The sequence below is a fragment of the Purpureocillium lilacinum genome (genome assembly GCF_023168085.1).
Source record: "Purpureocillium lilacinum CBS 284.36 DNA, scaffold_1, whole genome shotgun sequence".
NCBI classification, from domain to species: domain Eukaryota; kingdom Fungi; phylum Ascomycota; class Sordariomycetes; order Hypocreales; family Ophiocordycipitaceae; genus Purpureocillium; species Purpureocillium lilacinum.
In genome coordinates this window covers 5,866,127-5,893,617 of record NW_027072111.1, presented here as the reverse complement: position 1 = coordinate 5,893,617, position 27,491 = coordinate 5,866,127, and the positions used below count along the sequence as shown (strand labels likewise).

At 60.8% G+C, this 27,491-nt stretch overlaps 5 protein-coding genes across 5 annotated transcripts; 3 read left to right on the top strand and 2 right to left on the bottom strand.

Moving 5' to 3' along the window:
- Window positions 1-384: 384 nt before the first annotated feature.
- PLICBS_001410 (coatomer subunit gamma) lies at window positions 385-3,362 on the top strand (the record flags this gene model as incomplete). The annotated part of the gene is made up of 5 exons (XM_018317526.2): window positions 385-460; window positions 520-830; window positions 890-2,207; window positions 2,257-3,075; window positions 3,130-3,362. 5 exons carry the CDS (start codon window positions 385-387, stop codon window positions 3,360-3,362), a joined length of 2,757 nt encoding a protein of 918 aa, XP_018183051.2.
- Window positions 3,363-3,649: 287 nt separating this feature from the next.
- On the bottom strand, window positions 3,650-4,048 carry PLICBS_001409 (uncharacterized protein; the record flags this gene model as incomplete). Its single annotated transcript, XM_065599818.1, has 2 exons — window positions 3,650-3,704; window positions 3,762-4,048. The coding sequence occupies 2 exons, from the start codon at window positions 4,046-4,048 to the stop codon at window positions 3,650-3,652; spliced, it is 342 nt and encodes a 113-aa protein (XP_065455890.1).
- A 1,685-nt stretch (window positions 4,049-5,733) lies between these two features.
- PLICBS_001408 (plasma membrane localization protein) lies at window positions 5,734-9,177 on the top strand (the record flags this gene model as incomplete). The annotated part of the gene is made up of 2 exons (XM_065599817.1): window positions 5,734-5,948; window positions 6,030-9,177. 2 exons carry the CDS (start codon window positions 5,734-5,736, stop codon window positions 9,175-9,177), a joined length of 3,363 nt encoding a protein of 1,120 aa, XP_065455889.1.
- An 8,671-nt stretch (window positions 9,178-17,848) lies between these two features.
- Window positions 17,849-19,027, top strand: PLICBS_001407 (Ras-protein rsr1; the record flags this gene model as incomplete). Its single annotated transcript, XM_065599816.1, has 8 exons — window positions 17,849-17,877; window positions 17,943-17,974; window positions 18,037-18,063; window positions 18,132-18,211; window positions 18,292-18,314; window positions 18,383-18,411; window positions 18,506-18,763; window positions 18,846-19,027. The coding sequence occupies 8 exons, from the start codon at window positions 17,849-17,851 to the stop codon at window positions 19,025-19,027; spliced, it is 660 nt and encodes a 219-aa protein (XP_065455888.1).
- A 955-nt stretch (window positions 19,028-19,982) lies between these two features.
- Window positions 19,983-21,179, bottom strand: PLICBS_001406 (uncharacterized protein; the record flags this gene model as incomplete). The annotated part of the gene is made up of 1 exon (XM_018317531.2): window positions 19,983-21,179. One exon carries the CDS (start codon window positions 21,177-21,179, stop codon window positions 19,983-19,985), a length of 1,197 nt encoding a protein of 398 aa, XP_018183056.2.
- Window positions 21,180-27,491: the final 6,312 nt, after the last annotated feature.

Here is a 27,491-nt window from a genome sequence, read left to right as displayed (position 1 = left end):
ATGATGTAAGTCGAGGCGCGCCGGGTCACCTTTCTCGGTGAGGACCCGCTATTGGCCACTCACCGAACACTTTCCACTCCGAGGGGCAACGCCCAACGCTCCAACCTCAACCTCTTTTCCGTGGTTAAATTTACAATATTCAAGCACAGGGCCTGCTACGCGACATGTGTACTACAATAAAATGTAAAACATTGACATTCAGTGCCCCTCCAGCCTCGCTGGAAGGGCGTGTCAACGGTGGTGTTTGAGTCGAGGTGGGGTATCACGTGACGCCCCCCTTCATCCCTGAGCCCGCCCAAACTGTCAACGTGGTGATATCTGGAGCCTCAGCCATAGCCACCTTGGACAACCCACGACCACCCTCCTCCAAACCAGTCGCCCAAGATGAGCTACGGCAAAAAGGACGAGGATGCGGACCTGGGCCTGGTCAAGGTGGACCGCACCCAGGTCTTTCAAGAAGGTGAGCCAGCAGCAATTGGCGCCACGACTCGCACGGAGCTTAGCTAAACTGGCGGACAGCGCGTCTCTTCAATAGCTCACCGATCCAACCTCGACGATGTCGCATCCTCCTGACCAAGATCGCTCTGCTGCTCTACACCGGCGAGAAGTTCCCGACCAACGAAGCTACGACCCTTTTCTTCGGAATCTCGAAGCTGTTCCAGAACAAAGATGCCAGTCTCCGACAGATGGTCCACCTTGTCATCAAGGAGATTGCCAACTCGGCCGAGGACATCATCATGGTCACCAGCACCATTATGAAGGATACTGGCGGCAGCAGCGACGCCATCTTCCGCCCTAACGCGATCCGAGCTCTGTGCCGCATCATTGACGTACGTCGGCCGCCTCACAAGCGCCTTGTCGGGCCCCTAACTGACTTCACCGCCTACAGGCAACCACGGTGCAATCGATCGAGCGAGTTATGAAGACTGCGATTGTGGATAAGAACCCCTCTGTCTCTTCCGCCGCGCTGGTTTCTTCCTACCACCTGCTTCCTATCGCCAAGGAGGTCGTGCGCCGATGGCAGAGCGAGACCCAGGAGGCCGCGGCCTCGACCAAGTCCAGCGGTGGCTTCTCGCTCGGATTCTCATCGTCGAGCGGCCAGATGCCGATGAACAATTCGACCATGGCTCAGTACCACGCGATTGGCTTGCTCTACCAGATGCGCATGCATGATCGCATGGCGTTGGTGAAGATGGTACAGCAGTTTGGCGCCGCGGGCGCGATCAAGAACCCCGCCGCCACCGTCATGCTTGTCCGTCTTGCCGCCCAGCTGGCGGAGGAGGACGCTTCGCTGCGCCGGCCCATGATGCAGCTTCTCGACGGGTGGCTGAGGCACAAGAGCGAGATGGTCAACTTCGAGGCCGCCAAGGCTATCTGCGACATGAGAGATGTCACGGACAACGAGGTCACCCAGGCCGTTCATGTCCTGCAGCTGTTCCTTACCTCCCCGCGTGCCGTCACCAAGTTTGCCGCTCTGCGAATCCTTCACAACTTCGCGTCGTTCAAGCCTACCGCCGTCGCCACGTGCAACCCCGACATCGAGCTCCTCATCTCCAACAGCAACAGGTCGATCGCCACCTTTGCCATTACCACGTTGCTCAAGACTGGCAATGAAGCTAGCGTGGACCGATTGATGAAGCAGATCTCGGGCTTCATGTCCGAAATCACCGACGAGTTCAAGATCACGATTGTGGAGGCCATCCGCACGCTCTGCCTCAAGTTCCCCAACAAGCAGGCTGGCATGTTGACTTTCCTGAGTGGCATCCTACGCGACGAAGGCGGTTACGAGTTCAAGCGCGCAGTCGTGGAGAGCATGTTTGACCTGATCAAGTTCGTCCCCGACTCCAAGGAGGAGGCACTCGCCCACCTCTGCGAGTTCATCGAGGACTGCGAGTTCACCAAGCTGGCCGTACGCATCCTCCATCTTATCGGGCTGGAGGGTCCCAAAACTGCTCAGCCGACTAAGTACATCCGCTACATCTACAATCGTGTGGTTCTCGAGAACGCAATTGTTCGAGCCGCCGCCGTTACTGCCCTGGCCAAGTTTGGTGTGGGCCAGAAGGACCCCGATGTCAAGGCCAGCGTCAAGGTGCTCCTCACGCGATGCCTGGACGATGTGGACGACGAGGTGCGCGACCGCGCTGCTCTGAACCTGAAGCTCATGGGCGAGGAGGACGACGAGATGGCCCGCAACTTTGTCAAGAATGGTACGTACTCTCTGTTTGCCGACCGCGGACTCAGGCTGACTGATAGCAGACAACATGTTCTCTCTCCCGGCGTTCGAGCACCAGCTTGTCATGTATGTCACGTCAGACGACAAGTCCGCCTTCGACGACCCCTTCGACATCACCAACATTCCTGTGGTCACTCGGGAGCAGGCCGACGCCGAGGACCGCACTAAGAAGCTCACTGCTACGGCCCCGACGTTGAAGGCGCCCAAGGTTGGTCCGACGAAGACGCCTGCCAGCGGAGCGGAGGCTGCGGCCACTGCTTCTGCCCAGGCTCAGCGCTACGCCGACGAACTGATGCAGATCCCCGAGATGAAGGAGTTTGGCCACGTCCTGAAGTCGTCGCCTGTTGTTGAGCTCACGGAGGCCGAGACTGAGTATGTGGTGGCGCTGGTGAAGCACATCTTCAAAGAGCACATCGTTCTTGAATACGAGGTCAAGAACACGCTGCCGGATACCGTCCTCGAAAATGTCTCAGTGGTTGCCACGCCGTCAGAGGAAGACGAGCTCGAGGAGCTCTTCATCATCCCGGCGGACAAGCTGGCGACGAACGAGCCCGGCAAGGTCTACGTCGCGTTCAAGAAGATCAACGGCGGGGGCTCGCTGCCTGTCACATCTTTCTCCAACATCCTCAAGTTCACCAGCAAGGAAATCGACCCCTCGACGAACGAGCCCGAAGAGACGGGCTACGACGACGAGTATGAAGTCTCCGAGTTTGACCTTGCCGGTGCCGACTACATCGTCCCGACATTCGCCAGCAACTTCAACCACCTCTGGGAGCAGATTGGCGCCTCTGGAGAAGAGGCAGAGGAGACCCTGCAGCTCAGCGGGCTCAAGAGCATCGCCGGTAGGTTTCGACTCGAATGGACGGCCAAGGGGAAGTTACTGACGAAGTTTCTAGACGCGACGGAACAGCTGGCAAAGACGCTGTCACTGCAGCCGTTGGACGGCACGGATGTGCCCATCAACCCGAGCACGCACACGCTCAAGCTTCTTGGCAAGACGGTCGGTGGCGGTCGGGTAGTGGCCACGGTGCGGATGGCCTACTCTTCAAAATCGGGCGTGACGACAAAGATTACTGTCAGAAGCGAGGAGGAGAACGTAGCAGCGTTGGTGATTGCATCGGTGGCATAAAAGGGACGTCGGCGTTGAGGATATTAATGTATGACGGTTAGAAGCCAGCCCGAGCCCGGTTGAGGCTTGGAAATGTCACGATGATTACTCTTCACGGAAGGCTATGTGAGGTGTGATGGGGATGGGGACGTGGAGCGGGTCCACGATGTGTGGCGCTGATGGCGATGATTCAAGAAGGCTCCAGGGACGATTGACGCAAATTCATGATGTTTTCATGCAGTAAATGGCCATCGCTGTACGGAAATGCATCTCATCAATCATCTGTTCACATTCATACGCAGGCGAAATCACATATCCTCCATCTTATATACCTGGTAGGCTGGCTCCTCGTACGGGTGTGCGCTATCGCGAGCAGTCAGACCAGCATCGCCATGGCGGCAACAAAAATTTGGGACGCACGATTTGAGAGCCTCTACGGCCTTGCGTGCCACGTCGGTGCCGACGCAAAGGGTCTCGACGCGCACCTCGGGCGTCTCCTCGAGGGCGCCGACGGTGCCGATGTGCGGGTTGGCGGCGTCGCCGGGTCGGAACTGGCCCGTGCCGGCGGCGGACCAGCAGCACTCGGTGTAGTTGCCCGCGCCGGGGTAGCGCCCCGCGCCGGCGCCGAAGATGGCGGCCTTGCAGGCGGCGACGGCGGCCGGGGGCGCGTAGAAGACGAGGGTGTAGCGGGCGAGCGATGAGGCCATTGCGCGGATGGGGCGGCTTCTTGCGTTGGCGTGTTTCGATGAGTGAGATGATCGGGATTCGGGCAAGGGAGGGAGGGTGTGGTTGATGCAAGGCGGCTGGGTTGGGTGACTCTGGGCTTGTTGCGGAGCTGAGTTGGGCAGTGTTGAGCAGCGTGAGGCATCAACGGTGGCTTTGTGGCGTTGTCGGACAATATCTACAGTACGGTTGTTCCTCCTTTGATCTGAAATAACAGGGTGGCTTAATGGGAAGTCTGACCCCGACTCCTCAACGAACGCCTCAACCACACAGCGTTGTAGTGCCTGGGTGATTCTTATGTGAATGTCTTGAGAGCTCCAGTGTGCAGGGTAGCAGCGGCATTTGGGCTCTGCAAAGCGTAATCGCAGACACGGATTCCATGCTCCAGCAGGTGTATGCGAACATGCAGCGACAGCCGCTGCGGGATGCTCAAGGTCTATCACCTCCTATGCACACGGAAGCCGTGCCATCCGGGGGGAGCGAAGCACTTCATGGAGGCTAAACACACATTCCACGACGCTCATTCGCACGATGCAAACCACCACCGCCCTCGAGACGGACACACAGAAATTCTCAACAAAAAAGTCTCATGCCCGCATATCGCCAGCCGCCTCGCTGCTCACGCGGGAGCGCAGGGCCCGTCACACGGGCGTTGCCATTCTGGGGGTGTGTCGCGAGGCCCATCTCACGTGTCGAACCGCTGGCGAAATTGCGGCAGCGAAAGAGGCACATCGCAGCGCCAGGTTGCCTCGGCCAGACGGGCCTGGGGGGGCATCTCTGCGGGGTTTCGCGCGCAAAGGGCACTGTGGAGAGAGGGCTAAGGGCGCTGATCGAGCGGGCGACGGGGGCATCTGTTGGGCGCAAGTCTCCGTGTGTGCGTTCGCGCCGGCGCGACGTAGGTAATAAGATGTGCTGCACCGCGACGCCCGGCTTTCCGGGTTGCTCGCAGTCCCCGTCCTTGTTTCGGCTGCGCGGTGGAATTTGCGCGAGCCTTTTCGCATCCTGCCTGTTTTCTTTCATCTCGCAAAGGACTGTTTCAATCAGCCACATCACTCAACACTCCCGTCCTGTGCTCGGGTCAGGGGCGGGCAGCTGTTTTTAGGAGCACGGCAGGGCGACTTAGTACTTCCAGGCTCTGGCGCCCGGGCGTGTGTCCGCGCGACTCCCGACGCTTTCCATCGATTGTTTCACAGCTAAAACGACAGCCACACGACGCGCAGGGCGGGCGACTGCTCACCTCAACCGTCCTTCCCGGCGACACGGAGGTGGTGGGGACCAAGACGGGTCTAGCGACACAGGCAGGGCAGGTGCTTGTACCTCCGTACCCGCCGTACCTTTCCTGCTCTGAGAGGACCCTGGCGGGTGCGTCTGGCCGTCTCCAGCCTGGTGGTGGTACCTGAGGTTAGTACGCGAGCTCCGCGCCACCCGTGAGTACCTGCTACTCGCGCTCGGCCGCCCTGTCTCGTCTCCTGCCTTGCGCGACCTCCTGACAAAAACGCCAGATCGTCATCGTCGCCCAGTCAGCCAGCTTTCCTCCGTCTCGCGATACACCTCAGCAATCTCGCCACGCCGCGCCCAGCACCGACGACCGCGATACCCGCGGCGACAATCACGGCACTCTCGACTGTCTGAGGCCGCGCCCGCGGCTCTCGTGACAACGGCGGCCGCCATGAACGCCATCCAGCAAAAGTGCCGGCCCAAGCACCAGGTCCTGGTGCTCAAGTGCTACCCGCGCACCTCAAAGGGGGCCGTCGACGTCAAGCCCAACAGCAGCGAGCTGAGCTACCTGCTCTTCTACGCCACCAACCGCCGCTCCAAGATCCAGAAGATCGGCGCGTTCCTCGAAAAGAAGACGGCCAGCGATGTCTGGCGCATGCGCATTGGGTACGTCGTCGACTCCTTGCCCCTCCCCGGTGCATCCGCCCACTTCTTCTGCGTCTCCCAACTGACCGTGATACTTGACAGCAACGTGCAGGTGACGCTCGGAATCCTGGCGGCCCTCGTCGAAAAGTCGCCGAAAGATGTCGCCCTCATCGCCCCGTGCATCCTTCGCGTGCTCGACCTCGTCCTGCGCTCCGACGACATCACCATGATTGAGTCCTCGCTGCCGACGTTCGAGGCCTTTTGCGAGCACCACGAAGCGTCGTCGCTGTTCGCCGACCACTCGTACCTGCAACAGTATCAGGCCATTGTGCGTTCATACGCGCAGCTGGCATCGTCACGCCATGAGCCGGCCAAGGGTGGCCCTGTCAGCCGACCCGTCCAGCTCCGCTGGCGGAACGCCGGCCTCGACGCCATCAAGTGCGTCGCTTCCTCGGATGCACTCTCGTCGGTCGTCGGTCGCCAGGTCGACGTGATTGTCCCCATGATATTGGAGAATATGTGGACCGACGACGACCACTTTCTCGATCTGCTCTATGGCCGCGTACAAACAGGGGAGAGGTCAGAGGCAGACAAGATGTTCCGTCGGAGGAACAGCGTCAACACTGTCAGGACTGCCGATACGGCGGGCGACACGAATCCACTGGCCATCTCCGGCACCGCAATGGACGTCGACAAGATTGCCGAGGAGGATATCGGGGTGCTTGCCATGCAGTGCCTGAAGAACGTCTTTGTGGTCCCAAATAGGGCGCAAATCCACATGGCCACCTTCTCTCTGCTCAAGTTCATCTCGCAGAGGGTAGCGCAGGGCGAAGACGTTGTTGTCCCCGCGGAAAAGGGCGAAGAAAGTGACGGTGGGTGGGCAATCAAGATCTACGGCATCGTCGCAAGCTGGGCGCCAGTGCAAGATCGCTATGTTATCCTGGTTGCAGCCCTCGAGACGATGATGAAGACGCCCGTAAAGGACGATACTCTCAAGCAGCACCTGACCCTGACGGCAATGATGCGGTCCCTGCTGAGGTCGGACACGAACCTGATCGGCCTGAGCATGATGGACGTGCTGCTCGGCCTCGTCAAACAAACTAAGAGGTTGTTCCAGCTTCACAATGGCTCCGCTCACGATGGCAGCCAGAGCGAGGAGAAGACCGACGCCGAAAAGGAGCCCCCGAACAGGGCGCAGCGCAAGGACCTGCTTCACCAACTGGAAAGATGCATAGGCGACCTTGCAACGCACGTCTACTACGCGGATCAGATTTCAGACATGGTCTCGGCCCTGGTCAGCCGTCTCAAGCCCGGCCGAACCGCCAGCATCAGCTCCCTTGCTGACAAGCGCGACGCCAACGAGAATGGCGGACCGGCCTCGTCTACCGTCGATTTGCCCGGTCGCCAGTCGCCGCCATCCGACACGGCCTTCTCGTACAAGAGGAGTAAGGTGTCTGCGTTGAGGGTGATCAAAGCCATCCTGCTCGTCGCGAACCCCAAGACGCGCATGAGCGGAAACAAGGACCTTTCCCGAAACCGCGTCCCAGTCACGGTTTGGGAGGGGACGCAATGGCTCCTACGAGACCCGGACGGTCAGGTGCGGAAGGCATACGTTGACGCACTCGCGACGTGGCTGGATCGGGAGACAGTCAAATCGGACGCAGACGCGCAGGATGACGCCAGCCTGCAGCCACGGCCGTCCGTCAAGCACAGCCGTGATGTACCGAGCACGCGGCGAGCGGTGTCAGGCGCTTCAAAGGGCGAGAGGCAACCGAGGGCTCGGCGGTCACAATTCCTGCCGCTGCTGCACCTGGCCATCTACGACAGTGCACTTCAGTTCGTCGACTTTGACAGCGACATTGCCTTCCTGCACAATCTACTCACAAGGCTAGTCTTCAGGCTGGGCGTCAACGCAACTCGGTATGGCATTCCTATGATCTACCGCTTGCAGGAAGACATTCTGGCGCTTGATCAGCCGATTCACAAAGTTCGGATCGCTGCTTTGTGCCACGGATACTTCTGGGCTCTGACCGAGATGTTCGACTTTGAGTCGTCTGTTGTTGGCCGCGCGATCCAGAACGAGATTATCCGGCGCAGAAGCAAGGGCTTCTGGGTTCAGGGGATCCAGGTTCCGCCGCCTTCGCTCGATCAGCTTGGTACGCCCGGCCACGCCGGACCGCCGCCTACGTGGGACCTCAGTGCGCTCGAGACAGAAGAGCTGCTGCCTTTTGACGACCGGACGTCTCTCGTCGAATGCGTCTCCACTGGCTACAGGGAGAGCACCCTGTCCCCCCCCGCCAGCCCGGCCGCCTCGCCAGGGCGCTCTCACAACACTCCCATTCTTGGATCGAGCATGAATTCGTTGCCCACTGGCGAACTTGGCCATGAGATGCCCAGCATCTTCCGCGACAACATGCTCGCCGAGTGGTCGAGGGACTCTGCCATTTCAGCGCTGGCTGAGGGCAAGACTGAGTCCATTACGGGTTCGAAGACGGGCACCACGGGGACGAACCAGAATCGGCTCACGATCAACACAATCGGAGTCAATGGAGGCGGTTACCAACCAGCCTCGCCGTTTGGTAGCATGCGCAACCTGCGACCGCATTCGTCTCAAATGCACGGCGACCGGCTCAACTCAATGACGAAGCTCCGGAAGACGAGCATGCGTAGCGCCGTATCGCCGTCGGTCTCTGAGTCTAGCAAAGGAGGCATAGCCTCTGTCGAGCAGTTGAAGATGATCTTGGCAGGCAATGTTTCGCCACAGACGGCGGGTATCCCTGGTGTCGACGACGACGACAGCGACGATAGCATGGTCAGTTTCGAATACACGCCGTCAGAAGAGGAGAGCTTTAGCCCGGCCACGCAGCCGGATAACGCCGGAACGACGGGGGACGCGTTAAGCAGGACCATTTCGGGGTCGAAGTTCAAGGGGCTGGGGCCGTTGTCATCGAACCCGACCTATCAGGTCAACGGCGAGGACGAGGACGACGTGCCTCCTGTTCCGCCGTTGCCGAACCTGAGCTCTTTGTCGAACAAGGGGAGCATCCTGCATGGCGACGTCTCTGTGCACGACTATGCTGGCAGCTCTGGCCGACGAAACCTCAGCAGCCGTGGCGGAGATAGTGTGCGAGCCAAGTCTCTGCGGTCTCGAGACGATGGTCGGGGCATGGATCTGCAGGATCTCCTCCGTGGTATCGACAGCAGGGCTGGGGAAGGCAGCCTCGGGAACCTGACGAAGCCGCCCTACTGAGGTGCGGCCACGGACCGAAGGGGGGGTAATTCAACAATTGGAGAGGCCATCAACAACTGCTTCGAGAATACGGTATGATACGGGTTACATCTCGCCTGGAGTATGCGGGAGCTGAACAGGGAGCGCACGCTCGTGTGTGGAGGACAAGAAGGCCTCGGAGACGACGCAGTGTGGAGGAGGTAATATGTTGCGCATGTATGACTAGGGCCATGGCGTGGTGATTTGCATCCATCTTTGGGTGCGCAAAAGTCCTTGCCCAATGAAGTAATGAAGGCCCAGGGAAGCCGGTGGCCGCGTGGAGGACAGGTATATACATTCGACCGAGCCAGTAGCGTTGCGAGCGATTAGACCAGCGAATACTGACTGACTTTTGTGTCATCTTGCGAGCCTCCACCCCGAATGAGCAGCCCAGAGGAGTGTGTCCGGCAAGTTCCATCCGCGGCGGAGGACGTCTCCGATGTCCCTGCCTCCTGCGCCCTAACAAGTCGTGTAACATGTCGCCAAGGGGGGACAGCCGGACGCCCGGTCTGCCAACCTGCAGCCTCGGACGCGGTGTCACGATGCACACGCGCTGGGCTTGGGATGGAAGCGTATGGGGGGCGCGGCGCGGCGGATTGGCAGGCAGGCAGGCAGGCAGGCAGGCCGGCAGGTAGCCGCCCATGCCTTGCCCATAGAAGGGGGGAGGGAGAGAGGGTTACGAGCTGGAGAGCACACATACCTGTCCGAGAGGGGGGTGGTTGCGAGCTGAGGTTCACTGGGGGATCGTGACGGTTACACGGCAGGAGGTGGATGGACGGGTCGTCGCCGGGGGGTTCGGATGGCGGGGTGACCTTGGGGACTGGTTGCCTACATGGGATGTGTTGGGTTTCACACACACAGAGAGAGAGAGAGAGATGGACCTGTGGGTAGGCTGCCGGTGGGATGGACATGTTGCGCTGAGGACGGGGAAAGCGACTTATGATGTTCTATTGGCGACGAAGAGAATGCCCTGAGTGTTGCGTGGCATTTGACCACACTTATCTGGCAAACACAACAACCCTAGGAACCAGACCGGGCGCGTATACCCTCCCGGCGCTGCATATCAGCCATCAGTTCAGCTGAAGGCGAGATACGAGAACGACGAAGGGCGAGTCCGTGCAGGAAGGGGTGATGTAACGTATATGAGGCATTCGCGTATATGCGGCGTGGTGCCATAATAGCTCATCTTTGTAGGGCGGGAGGAGAAATACCATCTGTGTCGAGCTGAGGGGAACTGGAGGCGGGAGTTGACGCAGAAACCACGAGCTGAGATGCGGTCATCCCCATGAATTGGCTATTGGAGGCTGTTGAGTCGAGGCAGGGATGACTGCAAGGGTGCTGGTTCGGACCGGCTCAGACATTATTGAAGAGTTGTGATCCGAAAGATGCTGCATGATAGCCGAAGGGGGTAAGAGTATATAATTGATATAGCTTGTGCCCTTAATCCCGAGACTACGCTGCGACCGCGCGTACAAGCACCTAGCTGTCCAGCAATCTTGCCACCAGACGCCTGCATTAGTGTTGCTTCCCGAAACCCCCTACGTGCACAAAGTCTCTTGCCGCTCCTCGTTTATCCAACACGGCGCGCTGTCATGAGAACACTAGAAACGCCATGTTATCATCGCGAAAGGAAAAGTCGACACAGGACTGGGAAGGGGGGAAGAGCGCCTTACCATGCCGTTGTTGCAAGGCATCCATAAGCTCCAGTGGCACATGCCGTTGTTTACCACGCTCCGCCAGCCTTGCTCGTTCAGCATGCACACGTGCTCGCCTTTTATGACGCCGCATAGCTAAGAGTTCCGACGGTTCATTTATTGTTCTGACATCGGGCGACACTCCACTTACTCCTTGATTACTCCATTTCCTCGCCTCGATTACGGCCCCATCGCCGTGGTGCGGCACGAATGTAAGGAGTGCGAGAAACAGTAGCCTGTACATCGGGGCTCTTGAACGTGCACAAATTTCACACCAAAGTGATTGATGATGATGATGTAACGTGGGATGATAGCAGGGTAACCCCGAATGCTCCGTCCAAGGCTTGATTCGAGAAAGGAGCAACCCCATAGCAGGCGTGCGTTATCTATATCACTTCAATACTACGGCATATCTTCCTCCCGTGAGCCAATTCCATGATACGCTCTGACCATGGGACTTCAACTTACGTACTCAGGTTAGAGGATGACCAATTACTGATGAATCTATGTGCCCTCTCCACGCGGAGCGGCGCGGCTCTTGCGTCTAACATGGGCGGTTTCATTTTGTCACCACGAGGTCGACGAGCTCTTGGGCTGAGGCGAAACTGGCGCCTTGAGCATGATGGGTTTTGCGTCGAGGCTGACATTACGCCGACGGCTGATGGCCGGAAGCCAGCAACAACCCCAAGACTCGATTGACGCTGTGTGTTCCTCGAAACCGCGCAGTCTCGGCAGTTTAGTTCGAAATCGGGCGCGCCGCGCTTTTTGAAGCATAGACGCAGTATACTTCGCTATAATGTTGCAAGGTGGTCGATATGCACGGCCCATCGTCGCACATGACCCTATCTCCTCGTGGCAGGGGCCTGATGGGGAGACTTAAAATGCTAGTGTGACCTGAACGCCACATTCGAGAAGCCGAAACTATTATATAAGAGCATTGGATCGGAAACTCGTGGTTGAATACGTTCAGCATGGAAAATGCCAAAATGGCTCCACGCGCGGGCCTGCAGCGCGATTCTCAAGGTATTCCGGTCCAGTCGCGGCAGCTGTGCGATCGGATTCTAACCGCCTCGACCATCACAGCTGTCAGCTGCCCCGCAGATCCAATTGGCAGTTATCTAGCTAGGTAGTGGGTAGAGCGCAAGCGTTCCGAAGACAGGACGACATGACAGATGGCATTGCATGTCTGGACAGAGTCGATCGACGCGTTGCGCTTCTTGGCACGGAGGTGCAGACTGCAGAGATCGCGGGCCGGGCGGGATGATCTGATAACGAATGTCGGTAGCCCACGTGGGATGGCGCGGCTTGTCAGAACTCAAGCACACACGCACGCACGCGGCATGCAGGTCCAAGAATGGGTCTCTTTCGGGTCTTCCTGCCTAAAGCAAGCAAAACCAGCCCGGCCGGCTCTGCAGCGGACGCGCCGCGAAACCTGGCACGCCTAGGGCCCTTTTGCTTTTTCTTCCTGCCGCGAAGCGGGAGCTCTACATTAGCAGCATGCGCCAGTGGCGATGGGGCACACATAAATGCCGCCATGGTCCGGGGCGCGCGCGCGTGTGCTGCCGGCAGTGGCAACTTGTGCGAAACGGGCCTTGCACGAGAATGGCAGTTCTTTGTCCCTCGGTTGGGGTTGGCAGGGAGAGCGCTGCCCTCTCGTGGCCGCGGCAGAAAATGAAGTCATCGGTGGCGGGCCGCTCGTTTGGATGTTGCCCCGCGGTGTAAGTGCCTGGCAAGGGAGAAAAAGCCGACGCCGGGTTGCGTGTCGAGTCTCGACCCCCCGACGAATGGCTTGCTGGCGGAGGACCAACCGCCGCACTGGAGCCCAAGATAAGCAACTGGGTTGACCGGGACTCGGCGCATATGCATGCCGTGTACCTTGCAGCGAGGTCATGGGGTGGTGGTGGTCACTGGTCACTGGGGGTGGCAGCGTCGGCGGCGATGGTGATGGAGGTGGAGGAGGAATGGGCCGCGAGTGTGAGTGCGTGTCGTTTCAGGACCTGGAGAAAATGGGGTCGAGCAGACGGGGCCGCGCGGTCGTGCTTCCGGAGAGGACGGGACGAGGCGACATGTTGAGGAGACTATCGACGGGCCGCTCCCGGGAAGGGCTGGGGCGACAAGTTTACACGCAGATGGGCGGAGGGACCATAGCGGGAGGACTACGAAACGGGTTCCTTCGTGGGCCACCTACCTGAACAACTAACATTAGTATGCCAGTGCGCACACGCCCACCTTGACTCGGGACTCAGAAACGGGACTTGGCAAAAGGACGATGCCGCGCCGTATTACGTGCGCCAGCGTCGCATTCGAGGATTTTCGCGGGGTGGTGGTGGTGCTGGTGGTTCCTCTACTCTTATTTTAGCTGCTGCTGTCCGCGGGTTTTCACGGCGGGCGAGCCAGCGAGCGAGCCGGCGACTTTTCTGGTCTTATTATTTTGGGTGACCGACATCCGGCGGCGGGTTGTGGGACGGCGGGACTCCCTCGGTCGATGCTGGGGCTTAGCGCGATCCCACGTGTGGTGGAGGGGATGATGGGTGGATGGGTGGATGGATGACGACGGAGGAGGGTGTGTGTGTCTGTGTGTGTATGTGAGTGCTGTCATAAATCGCGATTCATGTCTTGTGTGCTCTTGCGACGGTGGACGCAGACACGAGCCCGTCCCAAGTTTCGCGATGCGCAGATATTCAATTATTCACGACACGCAGTCGACGGGCCCGGGATGCCACGTCTCAGGCAGACATACCTAGGACAGGCCTGCACCGAGCGAGCGGCTGCCCAATCGGGCCGCCTGGCGCTCGCGGCGCTGGAGACGGGCAGCCTGCAGCCCGCCCGTTTGCGTGCGACGACGAGCGAGCGAGCGAGCGAGTGAGCATGGACTGGGATGGATGACGGTAATACTGTAAAGTTCGAGATGTACTGTAGTATGTGCTGTAGCAGCTCAATCGTTGTTCAGACAGCGCTCGCAGGCCTGATCACACCGGGAACGCCGACCGCTGAGGTGCCTATTGTTGAATGCTTCACCCAATCTCGGCGACATGACAGATACAGACAACATCGCGGCAGATCCTGCGCCCATTGGCTTGGAGCCCTCATTCAGATTTTACCTACCTTCCTTAACTACAGTGCTCCTCCGCTTACGTGTTGCAGTGCCCGTAGTCGAGAGCATCGTGCATCACATGCAGTTTCTGTGGTTGAATCCTGGAAGCTAACGCAGGTGATATCGACAGTGCTAACCCGGGAGAGGCATCAGAGGCGCGGGGCGAGGGGGTGGAAGTCGAGAGAGCGCGCGGTGTGTGTGATTGAGAGAGAGATCCTGCAGCTCCAAGCGTCGTGTATGTACAACGACATCATTGCAGACTCGTCTGCCCCTAATCGCAGCCCTTCGACAAAACCTTTTACGATTCGCACCCACGTCGAAAAAACAAGGGCGATCTCGCGCGTTGAGACAACGCCAATGCGACACATCACCCACGTCGCTCCCCTAGGCAGGCCATCCATCCTCCCACGGACACGGGGCCGCGCTGCTGCTATTTCGAGACACGCAACGACGACGCTGGGGAAATCCCTCACCACCTCACTTACACCGTGCTCGGAGGTAGGTAGGTAGCAGCGGTGTTGCCGCGGCGGGCGGGCTGAGACGGACAGGCGGGCGACGACCTGGAGCGAGCGAGAACGAAAGGGAGGGCGACGGGCAGGTAGGTAGGCGCGGTCCGGACGAGCACGCAAGATGGAACGCCAACCACCGCATCCTTGGGGTTGGGCTGGTGGCCTCACTCTCACTCTCGCTCTCCTCTTTCCATGTCACCCCTTTATTATTGCACTTTGATGCCTGGCCGGCCCTTGACGCTGATAGGCATCCTCCGAGCGACGCGCATCCACGTCGGCCGTGGCGAGTCGTGAAGTCGCGAGTCGTGCGCAAGGCGATATGCCATCCATTCATCGAATCATTCACCTGCGTGAGCACTCGCCAAGGGCCTCGCCTTTCTCCCTGCTCTCCCGCCTCCCTCTAAGCCTCGCCTCCGTGTTCCAGAATTAGAAAATGTTCGTCAGCATAGAGTTTTTCTTCTCTCCATGACCTTTTGTCCTGTTTCCAATTTTTCTCTCTCCTGCAGCCCCCCATTCGCATCGTCCGACTTTCCTGGCTTGCGTCGCGGGCAGGCCCGGATGCCGGTGCCGTTCTGGCCTGTTTCGAGCCGAACCCCGGAAAGACCGGTCTGCAGGGAATCGTCATAAAAAAAATCTCTAGCTAGGTTGCTGCATTTGCGTTTTCTGCAGCAGGAACAGCAGCAGGAACAGCAGCAGCAGCAACAGCAGCGTGTCCAAAGGGGGCAACCGCCTTTTTTTTTCTGCTGGGGCAGGGCTGCTGCGGTCTTTGCTCGTCAACATGCCGGGGGTGGTTAGGGGGGGGGGGGTGAGCTGCACATGCGAATGCGTGCGTGCGTGCGCCTCTTTGTGCCTGATTATCCCGCGGCGCGCGCTCCGAGCTCTCTCTCACACTTTTTGGTCTTGACTCTGTTTACCCTCTTGCCGCTGCGCATGCACGGCGCTGGCCTGCCCTGTCAGGCCCTTTGCCCCCTTCGGCGGCCAGAACCCCTGCAAGCACAGCAGCGTCTTCCATCTTGCTGCCTCCCATGCCCTCCCCAAGCTGCCCCCCTCACTCAACCACCCCCCCGGTCTTGCAGTGGAGCGCCGCGCCCAGACTAAATCCCGGCAGCGCGGATGCGGACCCCCCCGTCCCTGGCGGAAGAAATCCAGTTCTTCCTTTCCAGGTACCAAACTGGTTTTCGCCAGCGGGAGGGCCGAGGGCCAGCAGGCAAGCAGGCGGACGAGATGCATGGACCGACAGGACAGGCAAGTCCAAGGGCGATGCCCCGGCTGCGTTCTCGCGGTGGCTCGGCCGAACGCCGAACGGTTCGATGCCATGGGTGCCATTGGGGGCATCCCGCCGGCGGCGGCATCGGCCCTGGGGTCAGTAGGTTCGTCTTCTGCCACCTCAATGGCCGGGCGGGTGGTGAGTGTGAGTGTGTGTGCTGTGCTGTGCCCTGAGGCGGCGCGTCTCCCGCCACGGCTTCCGCAAGCCCTGTACGAGTACGTACAGTTCCCTTATTATTCTTCTGTTATTTATCCCATATTCCGTAGGCACTGTCAGAACCGTAGTTGGGTCCGTTTCTGGCTCTGACTCTTGGCTCTCGAGTCTTGGCTGTGCTCTCCTGCCAATCGTGCCCAGAGGGCCACACCCCCGACAGCCAGATTTCTGCTCCCCTTCTTCCACTCTTCTTCCCCCCTCCCCACCATCTCGGCCAGGGACCAGGGAGTCAGTCAGTCATCAGGGACATTGAATCGTCTGTCTGCCCCTGCTTTGGTCTCCGTCTTTTCTTCTTGGCTTCTCTCTGCTTCTTCAATCTTTCCTTCTTCTCTTCTCGCTCCCCAACGCCCGCCTTGTGCCTGCACACCTACGACAGTAGCTGCCGCCTCGGCTGAATTGCTTGCTTTTGCCGCCTCGACTCATTGCCTCGCCTGAGTCTCACACTGTTTGTTTGTTGCCTCAGCTCTCACTCTCCGTCTCTCACAGAGAGGCACGACATACATATCTCTCCGCCTGCCTCCCTGGCTCTCTGTTGCTGCAGAGCCAAGAGACGAACGAGCCCCTTCCCGGCGCATTGGGCCTCCGTCATCTCTCCACTCGACGGCCGCGGACGTGCACCGGCTTCATCGAAACCGCACCTTGCCCATTGGTATAAGTACAGCACCAAACGGTTCGTACCTCTTTCAACGTCCGCTTCCCACGTCGACGAGGCGTCGCGCAGCATGCGCGCGTGTTTCGGCTCGGCGACAGATACCTTTACACGTCACGCCATCCTCATCTCGTCGTGATCCTCCCGGATCTCACAATCCCCCCCCAGGGTCGCACCCCCCGAAACACCGAGCGAAGAAGGAAGTGAGTGCCCGAGCGGCCAACGAACGGCAGGGTTGCCCGACGAGACGACGCTTTCGGGCACTTCGCTGTCCATCGACGACGTCGGCGAAGCTAAGGCACACGACGGGCCTCGAAAAAGGGACAAAAAGGGACGTCCCCCTCAGCAAAATCCAACCCCCCGGTCCCCCAAGGTCGACCTAGACCTGCAGCTCCAACCTGTGTCCAGCCTAGTCGCCCTGCCCCCAGCGCCCGGCCCGGTTATCTTCAGAGCAACGCCGCCCCTATCTCAGCGCCCCTCCGTCCGTGGTCCCGTCTGCGACACCTCCGTGCCCATCGTCCGCGCCCTCACCGCCTTCCGTGGTGTTTGTACGGCGCCCGGGCGACGCGAAGACGACCGTCTAAACTCGTCAATTGCAGTTGCAGCCTCGGCACCTGCAGCGACCGCGCCCGACCTTGGAGAGGACCAAGCGGCGGACGTCTCGGGCAACGGCCAATCGTCAAGCTGCTGCCTGTTACGGCACTCTGCGGCGGCGCTGCCCTCATCCTCCATTCCCCAATCCCTCGACGGACGCTGCGCTCCTTCGCCCGTTGGGCCAACCCGCAGCGGCACCCGAGCGGCGCAACCGCCACCGCTGTCACTGGGGCCAGCCCGCCCGGGCACCACCCGACCCGACCTCACCACCAGCGCACCACTGAGCCACCACCGGTGTCGCTGCCGCGGTCGCTGGCGCTGCTAAATACAACCCACTGCCCGGCATCCGCTCCAGCACTGGGCACCTCCAGCTCCATCACCACCCGACCCGACGCCAGGGCCTCCGAACCTCTAGCACCACTTCACTTACCGTGCAGGGCGCGCGCGCACACACACCGTCACCCAACCCTGCCAACGCTCCAGCGCCGGGCAAAAATCTGCCACCCCCGGAACGAAACGGCCTGACCCTGCGCCAGCGCACATCATTATCACCACCACCACCACCAAAACCACCGCTGCAACCGCCACCACCACCACCACCCACATCGCACGCCGCGTGCACCGCGACGAGCCATGGCGCCGCGATACCACGTATCAGCGAGGTGAGGAATTCCGTCAATTGCGTCCCCGCATCCCCGCTGCAGCCTGCTGACAGCCGCTCGTCCAGCCGCGAGCTCCATGTCGTGGTCCTCGGAGCAGGTTCGTCAACTTTTCGACAGGCCCATCACGTGCACACCCACCTGACTGGCATTTGACTACAGGCGGCGTTGGCAAGAGCTGCCTCACAGGTGAGCCTCAATGACATCTCCCACCGCCAGCCCCTGAAGGAGGCGCACAGCGACTCATTCTGCAACAGCCCAATTCGTCCACAACGAGTGGATTGAGAGCTATGATCCCACCATTGAGGATTCGTACCGTACCCAGGTTCAGGTCGATGTGAGTGGTGGCCGCTGCCGAACCCAAACCCCAACGCGCCACACGGCCAGGGATGATCAACTGACTCGCTCGCTCATCAGGGACGCCAAGTCGTGCTGGAGATGTGAGTCGCCTCCTGATTTTCGCGCCAGCTGAATTGCCTCGAAATGGAGATTGACCTGAGAAACACAGCCTCGACACGGCGGGTACGGAGCAATTTGGTATGTCACCGAGATGAAAGCCGGCTGTGCTTGGCCCCGCGCAGATACCGCCGCGGCCGCTCGATGGTGTCATTCAGTCGCTAATCTCGACCAGTGGCGATGAGAGACCTGTACATGAAGACTGGCCAAGGTTTCCTCCTCGTCTTCAGCATCACGTCCCCCTCATCGTTGACGGAACTTGCCGGCCTGCGGGAGGAAATCATTCGCATCAAGGACGACGAGAATGTACCCATGGTCATCGTGGGCAACAAAGCGGACCTGGAAGAGGCGCGGGTCGTCCCTAGGGCAAAAGGCTTCTCCATATCCCAGAAGTGGGGAGCCCCCTACTACGAGTCCAGCGCGAGGACGAGAAGTGAGTGCGGGGCCGCATCGCGGTGGACGAGGCGCTTGTGCTGCGGGCGCAACGTGTTCGGCAGTGCTGACCAGTCGTGCAGCTAATGTGGACGAGGTCTTCGTCGACCTGTGTCGCCAAATGCTTCGCAAGGACGACGATTACAACATGGGGCCCGAGACCGACGACGGGGGGTTCAAGTTCGATGCCTTTCGCGGCTCGGGCAAGAAGCGGCGGCGCATGCGCATCCGGGACCACAATCACCAAAAATGCGTCATTTTGTGAGCGCATGGCGCGCATTTAACATTTTCCCGCGAACCGACTACAGTACATAGAGCGGCTGTGCTCGACGGGGGACCGAGCTCTGTTACATGTTTACGAGATATGACGACATTCGACACGTTTTCCCACCGGCATCCACGACACCGAGAAAGACGCGAACGTGTTTTAGCGCAAGACCTGGACCTCGCGGTTCGGCAAAGTCTTTCTCATGAGGATGCTTTCGTTTCTGGACAAGACGCGGGACAGGGCCGCAGGGTTTTTTGACTTACAGCCCGCGCGGATCTTGTTTCCCCTCCAGGAACTTTTCAAAAAGAAGGAAAACAACGGTAGAGGTTGACCCGTGCCTCGGCAGGGCGCACCCCCAAGGGTCACGGAGAAAGATGGACAAAAAGTCGGCTGGTCGCCTGGTTGGATACAAAAGTGTTTATTCTCTTGCACGGAGTACGACGGCGTTGCGATGGGCGGTCTGAGTTTCTCTCGGGGGGCACGACGCTTGCGCTGTTCTTTACCGCCCGTCTTGGCCCATCGCTGTTTTTTTCTCTCCCTCTCTCATCCTCTCCCCGTCTGCTGGGTTTCTAGGCGTGGTGAGCTACGCCGTGGCCAGCGTGCGTCCCGGCAATTGGTATGGTAGGCTCGGGACGAAGGAGGGGGGCTTTGCTTCTTGGTTCGTGTCGTGGGCGGCTCCTTCCTTTCCAAGCCGCGGATCGACGCGGAGGTTCATGGCTTGCAAGTAGACAGACGAAGGCATAGAGCACAAGAGCACAACAAGAGACTCCGGAGGACTCGAACTCGATCAACATATGGGGGCCGACCACCACTTGTCGTGAACGCAGCCGTTACAAGGTGTTGTATTTTGAACTCCGTCGACAATGCAACCTCTGAGACGTCTATGCTTGGAAGGAGCTTGCACACATGGTAATATTGCCAGACGACGGACGCAGATGCCTCCAGGAACCCCCTATCGCCTGAAGAGCATGTTCCACACGTCGGCTATCCACACCAGCGAGCTGCGCACCCTCGCCGCCGCAGCCAGCGCCCGCACGTAGCGATACGTGAACGTCTCTACCTCGTCATAGTCGCCCGCATAGCACTCCCATGCTGCCCTGCCCTTGCCGTCCGCGCCGCCGCCGCCTTCGCCCTCCGCGACGGGCACCTCGCCGGGCAAGCCATCGCGCAGGGGCGGCCCCACGAGCAGGGCGCGGCCGACGACGGATTCGTCGGCGACGAGCCGGGTGGCGGCGTCGACGACGTCCGGGATGGAGGCGGCGCCGGCCCCGCCACCGAGGAGGGCCGCCTCGGCCACGGCGGGGAGCATGCGGCTGCCGGCGACGTAGTACGGCGCGAGCATGTTGACGCGCAGTGTTCTGCCGTCGGGCCCGCCGTCGGGGCCGCGGAGGAAGGCCGTGGCGCGCAGGGTGCGGAAGAGGCCCGCGACGGCGTGCTTGGACATGGTGTAGTGCGTCTGGCCGGCGAAGGGGCTGATGGAGGCGACGGATCCGATGAGCAGGAGGCACTTGTCCCGACCACCACCACCACCACCACTGCTGCTGCTTCTCCTGTCGCCGTCGCTGCCGCCGAGCGAGAGGTAATGCAGCGCCAGGTGGGTCGTGTACGTGACGCCCACAATGTTGACCTCGAGGGTCCGCGTGTCCGGCTTGGGGATCCTTCCCGTGGCGGCGTCCGGGCGCGGGTTCTCGAACCTGTAGCTCTCGCCGGCGTTGATGATGCCCGCGTTGGGGACCACCACGTCGATCTCGCCTCCTCTCGTTTCTCCTGCTCCTCCAGCGCCTCCTGACTCTCCGCCTGATCTCGCTCCGGGCCCGCGACGAACAGGGCTCAGCCGGGCGGCCGCCTCGAACAGCGCGACCTGCTCGTCCCAGTCGGTCACGTCGCAGTGCTGGTAGTGAAACGTCTGCGCCGGGTGCGCGGCGCGCAGCTTCGCAACGAGGGCCTCGCCCGCGGCGTCGTCAACGTCCCCGATGAAGACGTGCGCGCCGTGCGCGGCCCAGGCGCGGACCATGCTGGCGCCCAGGCCGTTGGCGCCGCCCGTGATGAGCACGACCTTGCCGCTGAGGGTGGACGGGTCGTAGCCCTTGGACATGTCGATGGGGTCCGACTGCCGGATCACGGGCTTGAGGTCCTTGGGCGCTGCCATGGCTTGCTGGTAGTGGTGGTGGTGATGGCGGTGCTACTGCCGGGACGAGCGCCACTATCGCGTGCCTCGCCTCGCCTGGCTTCGCTCGCTTCGTGTCGAGCCGTGTCGCTCGCTGCAACGAGATAAGCGTGCGTGCGGGAGGCTAGCGAGACAAAGGCAGGTGGTGAGAGCCCGTCGCGACGACGTTGAAGCTGAAGCCAGCGCGTGTACGGGCCGGCGCCCTGGGCGCCAGCCAGGCGACCCGGCGGGCACTTGGGAGATCCATATGGCTGGTCGCGACTGGCTGTGGAATCACGACCAGACGGTTCTGTCGTCGGGCCCGTTGCTGTCAGCGCTTGGCAGCCTGTCCCAGGTGGCTGGTCGAGCCGCATTTAATAGCGTGGAAGCCACGGACCCGTCATCCAGGCCCACGGGGCGCGAGGTTTCACAGCTTCTGGCCCAATTTTTTGATGGATCACCCCGTGCAGGGAGCAGGAAACCGGGGTTTGTCTTTGTAGGAATTCGATGCCAAGCTTGATTGCCATGAGTGCAAGTTAGCCAGCATTCTGTGATATATGTACCCATGGATGCGGAAGTGACTTGGCAGCTCTCGTCTGCATGCTTTGCGGCGTTGGTTTACAGACCGGTATCGGCTCTAGATGGAGCTTGCAGCTGGACCACGAAGCTCCGTCTAGCCCGCCATGTCAGGTGTCCAGCTGGGGCAAGCTGACGCGAGCCCCGTGAAAAGAAGTGAGCAGTGGAGGTCTCGGGAACAGCATTGCGGTAGACAGGCCGGATCGAGGAGAAGCTGTAAAACTTGACGTAGACGAGCAATACGATTGATTTGATGGCTTGCGCTCCCGAAGTCCCTGTTGCGAAGCTTTCGAACTCGTCGACAAGTCGCACACGCGGCGTGGAGGGCATGTTCAAGACAGCCTGTCTGCCAGACTGCGGGAGCACCCACAGAGTAACTACGAATTACCATAACGGCCACCGGGGCGTAACTGGGACCCGAGCCACGCCGGACAATAGCGCAGCATCTTAGGTGAAGGCGCTCTGCAGCTGGGCCCGATGATCGACGGCCCATGCATGCGATAAGACAACCGCACCACACGTCGTTTCAAACACCTGCCGGACCCTACCGAGCCGCTGCAGAATACTACATGGGCAAAGCTCGTAAACGTCCAGAACCTGGCGGATTGACAGGCCAAGCTTTCGCTAGCGCTGGATTAGTCGGCTCGTTGGCGAACCGGGGGCGGTGATCCGGCGAGATGCATTCAGAGGATGGGGTTCTCGCGGTGGCACTGGTGGACCGGCCCTGGGGGCGTTAAAGCCGTCACCAACAGCACTAGGACTCTATGTTGGTGGGCACGAGAGGGGCTACGAGCTTGAACTGCCGTGGTCGAGCGTGGACGAGCGGCAGGCAGAGAGGGTCAGCCCGACGCCGTGATGCCCCAGACGCGACCCGATTGACGAGCCGAGGGGGTGGGTTGCGGGAGAGGGGCACCACCCAACGGCTGGAAGTTGGAAGTGGGTGCCGTGGGTGACTGTGCCTTGCAGCGCGAACATGGCTGGCGAAGGCTGCGTTGGGATTCGGGAGCGGCGGACGACTATCAGGGCCGACGCCCTGGATACCAGGGAAGCCACAGCGACGGTGGTCGCCGTGGCGAAGGGCTCACCGAACCCGCAGGCCGTGCTCTGTCGCCGGACTGACTTCGTTCACATGGTATGTCTGCTTCAGGCGGCTGCTGGTACATGAGAGCTGTCAGCCATGGTGGCATCATCTGGGGTATCGGCGCCTCAGAGAGCCCAATGCTGTCCTGGGTCCGGAGCTCGCCAGGCGCCCTGAAAGAATGTGACGGACCAGGGATGAGGGATGAGCCCACAGTAGCGCATATGCGACGCCGGCCAATGGCATGACCGTGATCAAGGAGTTGCAAAGTCCGCGCCGCTCGATCCATGCGTCCAGAGAACCGCGGAGCCGCAAAACGGATGCATGTCGCGAGCTGCGCCGCTCGACCGCCGTCCCAAGGACCCCCCGGCCTTGTCACGGTCAAAGCCTGCCCGCTGCTGAGTACCTACGTACCCGACGCCTCGCGGAACAGCTCCCTATACGACCTAGGAGCAGTCGTCTGGTTTCCGAAAGCAGGATTCGGAGCTTGCTCCGTCACGCGAATAGAATAACACGCAATCATGCCGCCTCGATGGCCAATCTCTGGGCTGCGTTGCTGTCACAGCTCGGTGGGAGGTGGACGACGACCCAAGCCATCACCCACCCCAACTGCTCGGCTGTCGCACGAGAGTGCGACGGCTCTTGCAGGGCCACCTTCGGTGAACTTTTGATCGGCGAGGGCATGTGGTCCGTTAGCCGACCGATAGAGCAATGTGCCGTCAGCCACCGGAGCCGTTTCCGGCGGCAGCCCCCAAGGGCCTGGGTGGCATCTCGATGGAGGGGTGTGCGCCTCGCGCAGGGTGCCAGCGAGGCGGCTGCCATGCCGTCGTTCGGTCGGTCGAGGACTCGGGCGTCGTCTTCCACCTGTTCCTCGGTCAAGAAGATCCCAGCCGCAGATTCGGGTCAGCAGATGCAGCGGTAGCAACCCGATCCGGAACGTGTAAGCTGGAGATGGCTTCGGCCGTTCGACTCGGCAGTCTCTACAGAGTGCAATCGCCGTAGGCGACCGACCTATCGATGACCAGCATCAACCAGCTGTTCGTTCGAGCATCATGTCGAACTCGGCTGTGTGTGCGCAACAGCAACAGCTCGCACCGTTGCGGGGGCACAACACCACCCCTCACACGGTCGGGCGGTGGGTCCCCAAGGTGTCGTGACGCGGAACCGCTGCGCAGCATGGGGATGTGGACGAAGAGGGCGAATCTGGAATGCGGTCCATAGGAATATCGAGGTTCTGGTCCCGCAGAGCGCCAGCCGTGATGATGGAGGGGCACCATTACGAAGCGTGCAGCGGGCGAGAGAGACAGGGAGCCCACAAGATCCCTGATCGGAGGGACTGGCGGTGGTGGCGGTTGGCGCATCCATTCGCTGGAGGAGAGCTGCAAGCGAACGAGAGCTCGTGGTCGTGGTGGCAAGCCAAGCAGGTTGGCAGGGCAAGGGCAGGGCAAAGAGCTGCCTGCTGCGCATCTGCGGGTCTGGAAGCTCCATGGCTCCCCGCGGCAGCGGCAGCGGGACCGTGGTGGGGGCGCTAAGCAGCTGTAGAGGGGCAGAGGGGGGACGGGATCGCCTCATTTTGGGGCAGACGAGCTGCGCGAGGTGAGCTTCCAAAGGGAGCACGCGCATTTCGTGTGGAGTACTGCGTGCATGCTTTCCTCTCGCAGAATCACACACGGCGTTGAGACGAACTGGAGGTCGCAAGTCGAAGAGCGAATGAAACAAAGACATTGATTTGATTTTGGCTGGCAGTATGGCAGACTGTCCAGCGGCCCGGGCACAGGCAACAGCCCTGGAGTGCGCCACAGCACTCCGACCACCACTGGGACGCCTGCATCACCACCTCATGGGTGGAATCTACGGCGCACTGCCGAGCACTGGGCGTGAGGTGGCGTGGAGTGGGTGGCAGCGGCCGTGGGGGCTGCCTCTCCTTCCATGAGCGCAGGCCCCTGTCAAAACCCCCCTCCACTCATCACTGCCGGGTCCTGTGTCTCGCCGCTGCGGGAGGGCTGGCGCGAGGCGAGAGCTTCGCCCAATTCTATGGTTTGCTGTGACGCATGGACGTGGTATTCCCGTCGTCGGTCTGCACGCGCAACATGCACGTCCTCTCCGATTAATAACCTTCCGTGCCTTGTCACGACATACCATCTACCTAGGCGATGCCGAAGCTCCTGGTGGCTGATGCGTAGCGAAAGGCCTCGCCCGAGCCCATTGCGGCCACGTGTACGAAGTATGTGCGGTCTCGCCATAGTTCTAGCCGTGTACGAGTGGTGATTGTGGTTACCTTCACCTGATCGTAGTGACCCTCACCAAGCACGAGCTGAGCTACTCTTAACTTACCTTTCCAACTTTGTTGGGGAATTCACGACGGCGGCTTGGTGCAAGTTTACAGGGTCACTCATGATCGCAAGGTGCAGCTTTGACTCATACTCGTCGTCATCCATACATTGAAGCCGTGAACCGTACATACCTGGCTTCGTACAGTAGGGGTATACTCTGCATTTGCGCCAGTACAAGCAGTCGCCCACGGCAGACCGCCTTGGCCTCAGGAAACAATATGCCATGCGCCATCCGCGAGCTCGTCCAGTCGAGGTCCGAGGCTCAGAAGAGCAACCGCGAGTCTCTCTGCACGGCAAGCCCTCGCCCATGCCTCACAGGCCCATCCTTCATAGGATACCCCCGGCACGGCTGGCTTCACCGGTCCTGCAGAGTCCCCTGCGACGCCCCTCCCCATGCGGCCTGCGGGTGCCGGCGACACGGCGCCAGATTTGATCCAGGGTCAGGAGACGAGGGATGGCGGGAAAAAAAGGAGACGTGGCTCCTGTCGCAGCCGCGGCTCACCAGGTCGGTGGCCTGGGACAGACCGGGAAACGAGACAGGGTCGAGGCACAACCTAATGCTGGGGAGGGCAAGGGGCATGCATTCCTGCTTGCCAACAAGCCACGATCGGTCTGTCGACGACGACTGACGACTGACGACGCATGCTGCAAGGCGCGCGGCCAGCATCTACCACGCCTAGATGTGCAGCTACAGCGCCAGTTCACGGCCGGAGCAGGCCCAAGTGCGCCGGACGGGATGCATGGGCGATGCATGGGCGATGCACGGCGATGCACGTGTCACGGTGCTGGGCCCGGTTTTGTCCGCCAGCCTTTGGCGGTGCGTCTGGATGCCATTTCGAGCAAGCCACATGGCTAGGGCAGGACGGCGCCGCGGCGTCAGCAGCTGTCATGGATCATGGCCGTCGTCGGCGCGCGCGCGCTGCTCGTCGGGCGGTGCGCTTCTTGCCGCGGTGCAAAGGCCGCACCACCAAGGAGGACGAGGAGGAGCAGCAGCAGCAGCAGCAGCTTGTACGAAGTAGTACGAAGTGTGCGGCGTGCCTTGGTAGTACGTCCTTGGTGCAAGCGGGCGGTGGCCTCTCGTATTACACGGCCAGTAGGTATTTACGGCTAGTATTACGCGCCGTGCTCGTGTGCGCGTGCGCGCACGCCGTCACGCCCTCCTGGTCGTCGTCGTCGTCGCGCTCCACCCGGCCGACCGGGCCTTGGATCGATCACTCTCCACACACTTTATCAGTCGTCTATCAAACGGGGCATGGGGTGGAGGAAACACAGGCATCAGGGACGCACGACGATGGGACCACAGCCTGGCGCGGCACCCTCCCCGGGCAGGGTCCGCGTCTAAATTGGGGCGGGCAGCCCACTTGCTCGCTCGCTCGCTCGCTGACCTGGACGGCGGGCTCACCCCTCCCATGCATGAGGTGCAGGCGATTCCGTCCCTGACAGTGCAAGCGCGGTGAGCGCAGTGCGGTGCGGTGCGGTTCGAGAGTGCTGGGCCGGCCGAAACGGACGTCGCCCGCGCCGTCCGCCGCCGCCGCGGCCGTCCCTTGGGGAGGGACTTGGACGCGCGTGTCTGATGGCTGCAGCACCCAGCGTTAGCGCCCACGTCGCTCGAGACACGGGCGCTCGTTCGGCCCTCTGCGCTCTGAGTGGCCCGTCGCCGATTCGGGGGCCGGAACGCGAGCAGCAGGGGACAGGGCCGCAAGGCAAGGCAAGGCAAGGCAAGGCAAAGGGCGGGCATGGAAAAGGGCAAAAAGCGGGTGCGCGCCGCCTTCTTGTCAGCGGACGCGCGTGACGGCCGAGGCCCGCGCTCGATACGTCGACGGACCGGCGACGCGGGACGACGAGGCTCGGCGGGCGGGTCAGGTACTTACGGGCGTTCATCCATCCAGCACGAGCCGACTCGTAGGGGCGTAGGCACATTGCATCAATATACTACAACACAGAGTTGGCGTGCCTTGCCTGTTCGTGCCTCGCTTGCCGCATTGGTGCCGAGCGATGGCTGCAATAGGACTCGGGGCTCCGCGCTGGAGGCATGCTAGGCTCGAGTCAAGTTGCGGGCGAACGAATGAATGAGCGCCCAAGTAGGTGCGTGTCTGTAGATTGCCGGGCGGTAGGTAAGGCAGGTCGGTAGGCAGGTAGGTATTGTCCCTCCCCAGGTGTGGTGACTCGCATGTGTGTGGCCGAGTCGACAGACAGAACAAGTGACTTGATGATTAGCATTTTGCGCGAAACCTTGGCCCACTGCCTGTCGCTCCATCGCCTCTTTCCCATCCCATCCCATCCCTCCCTCCATCCGTCCATAGGTCCAATCCCTCCATCCATCCATCC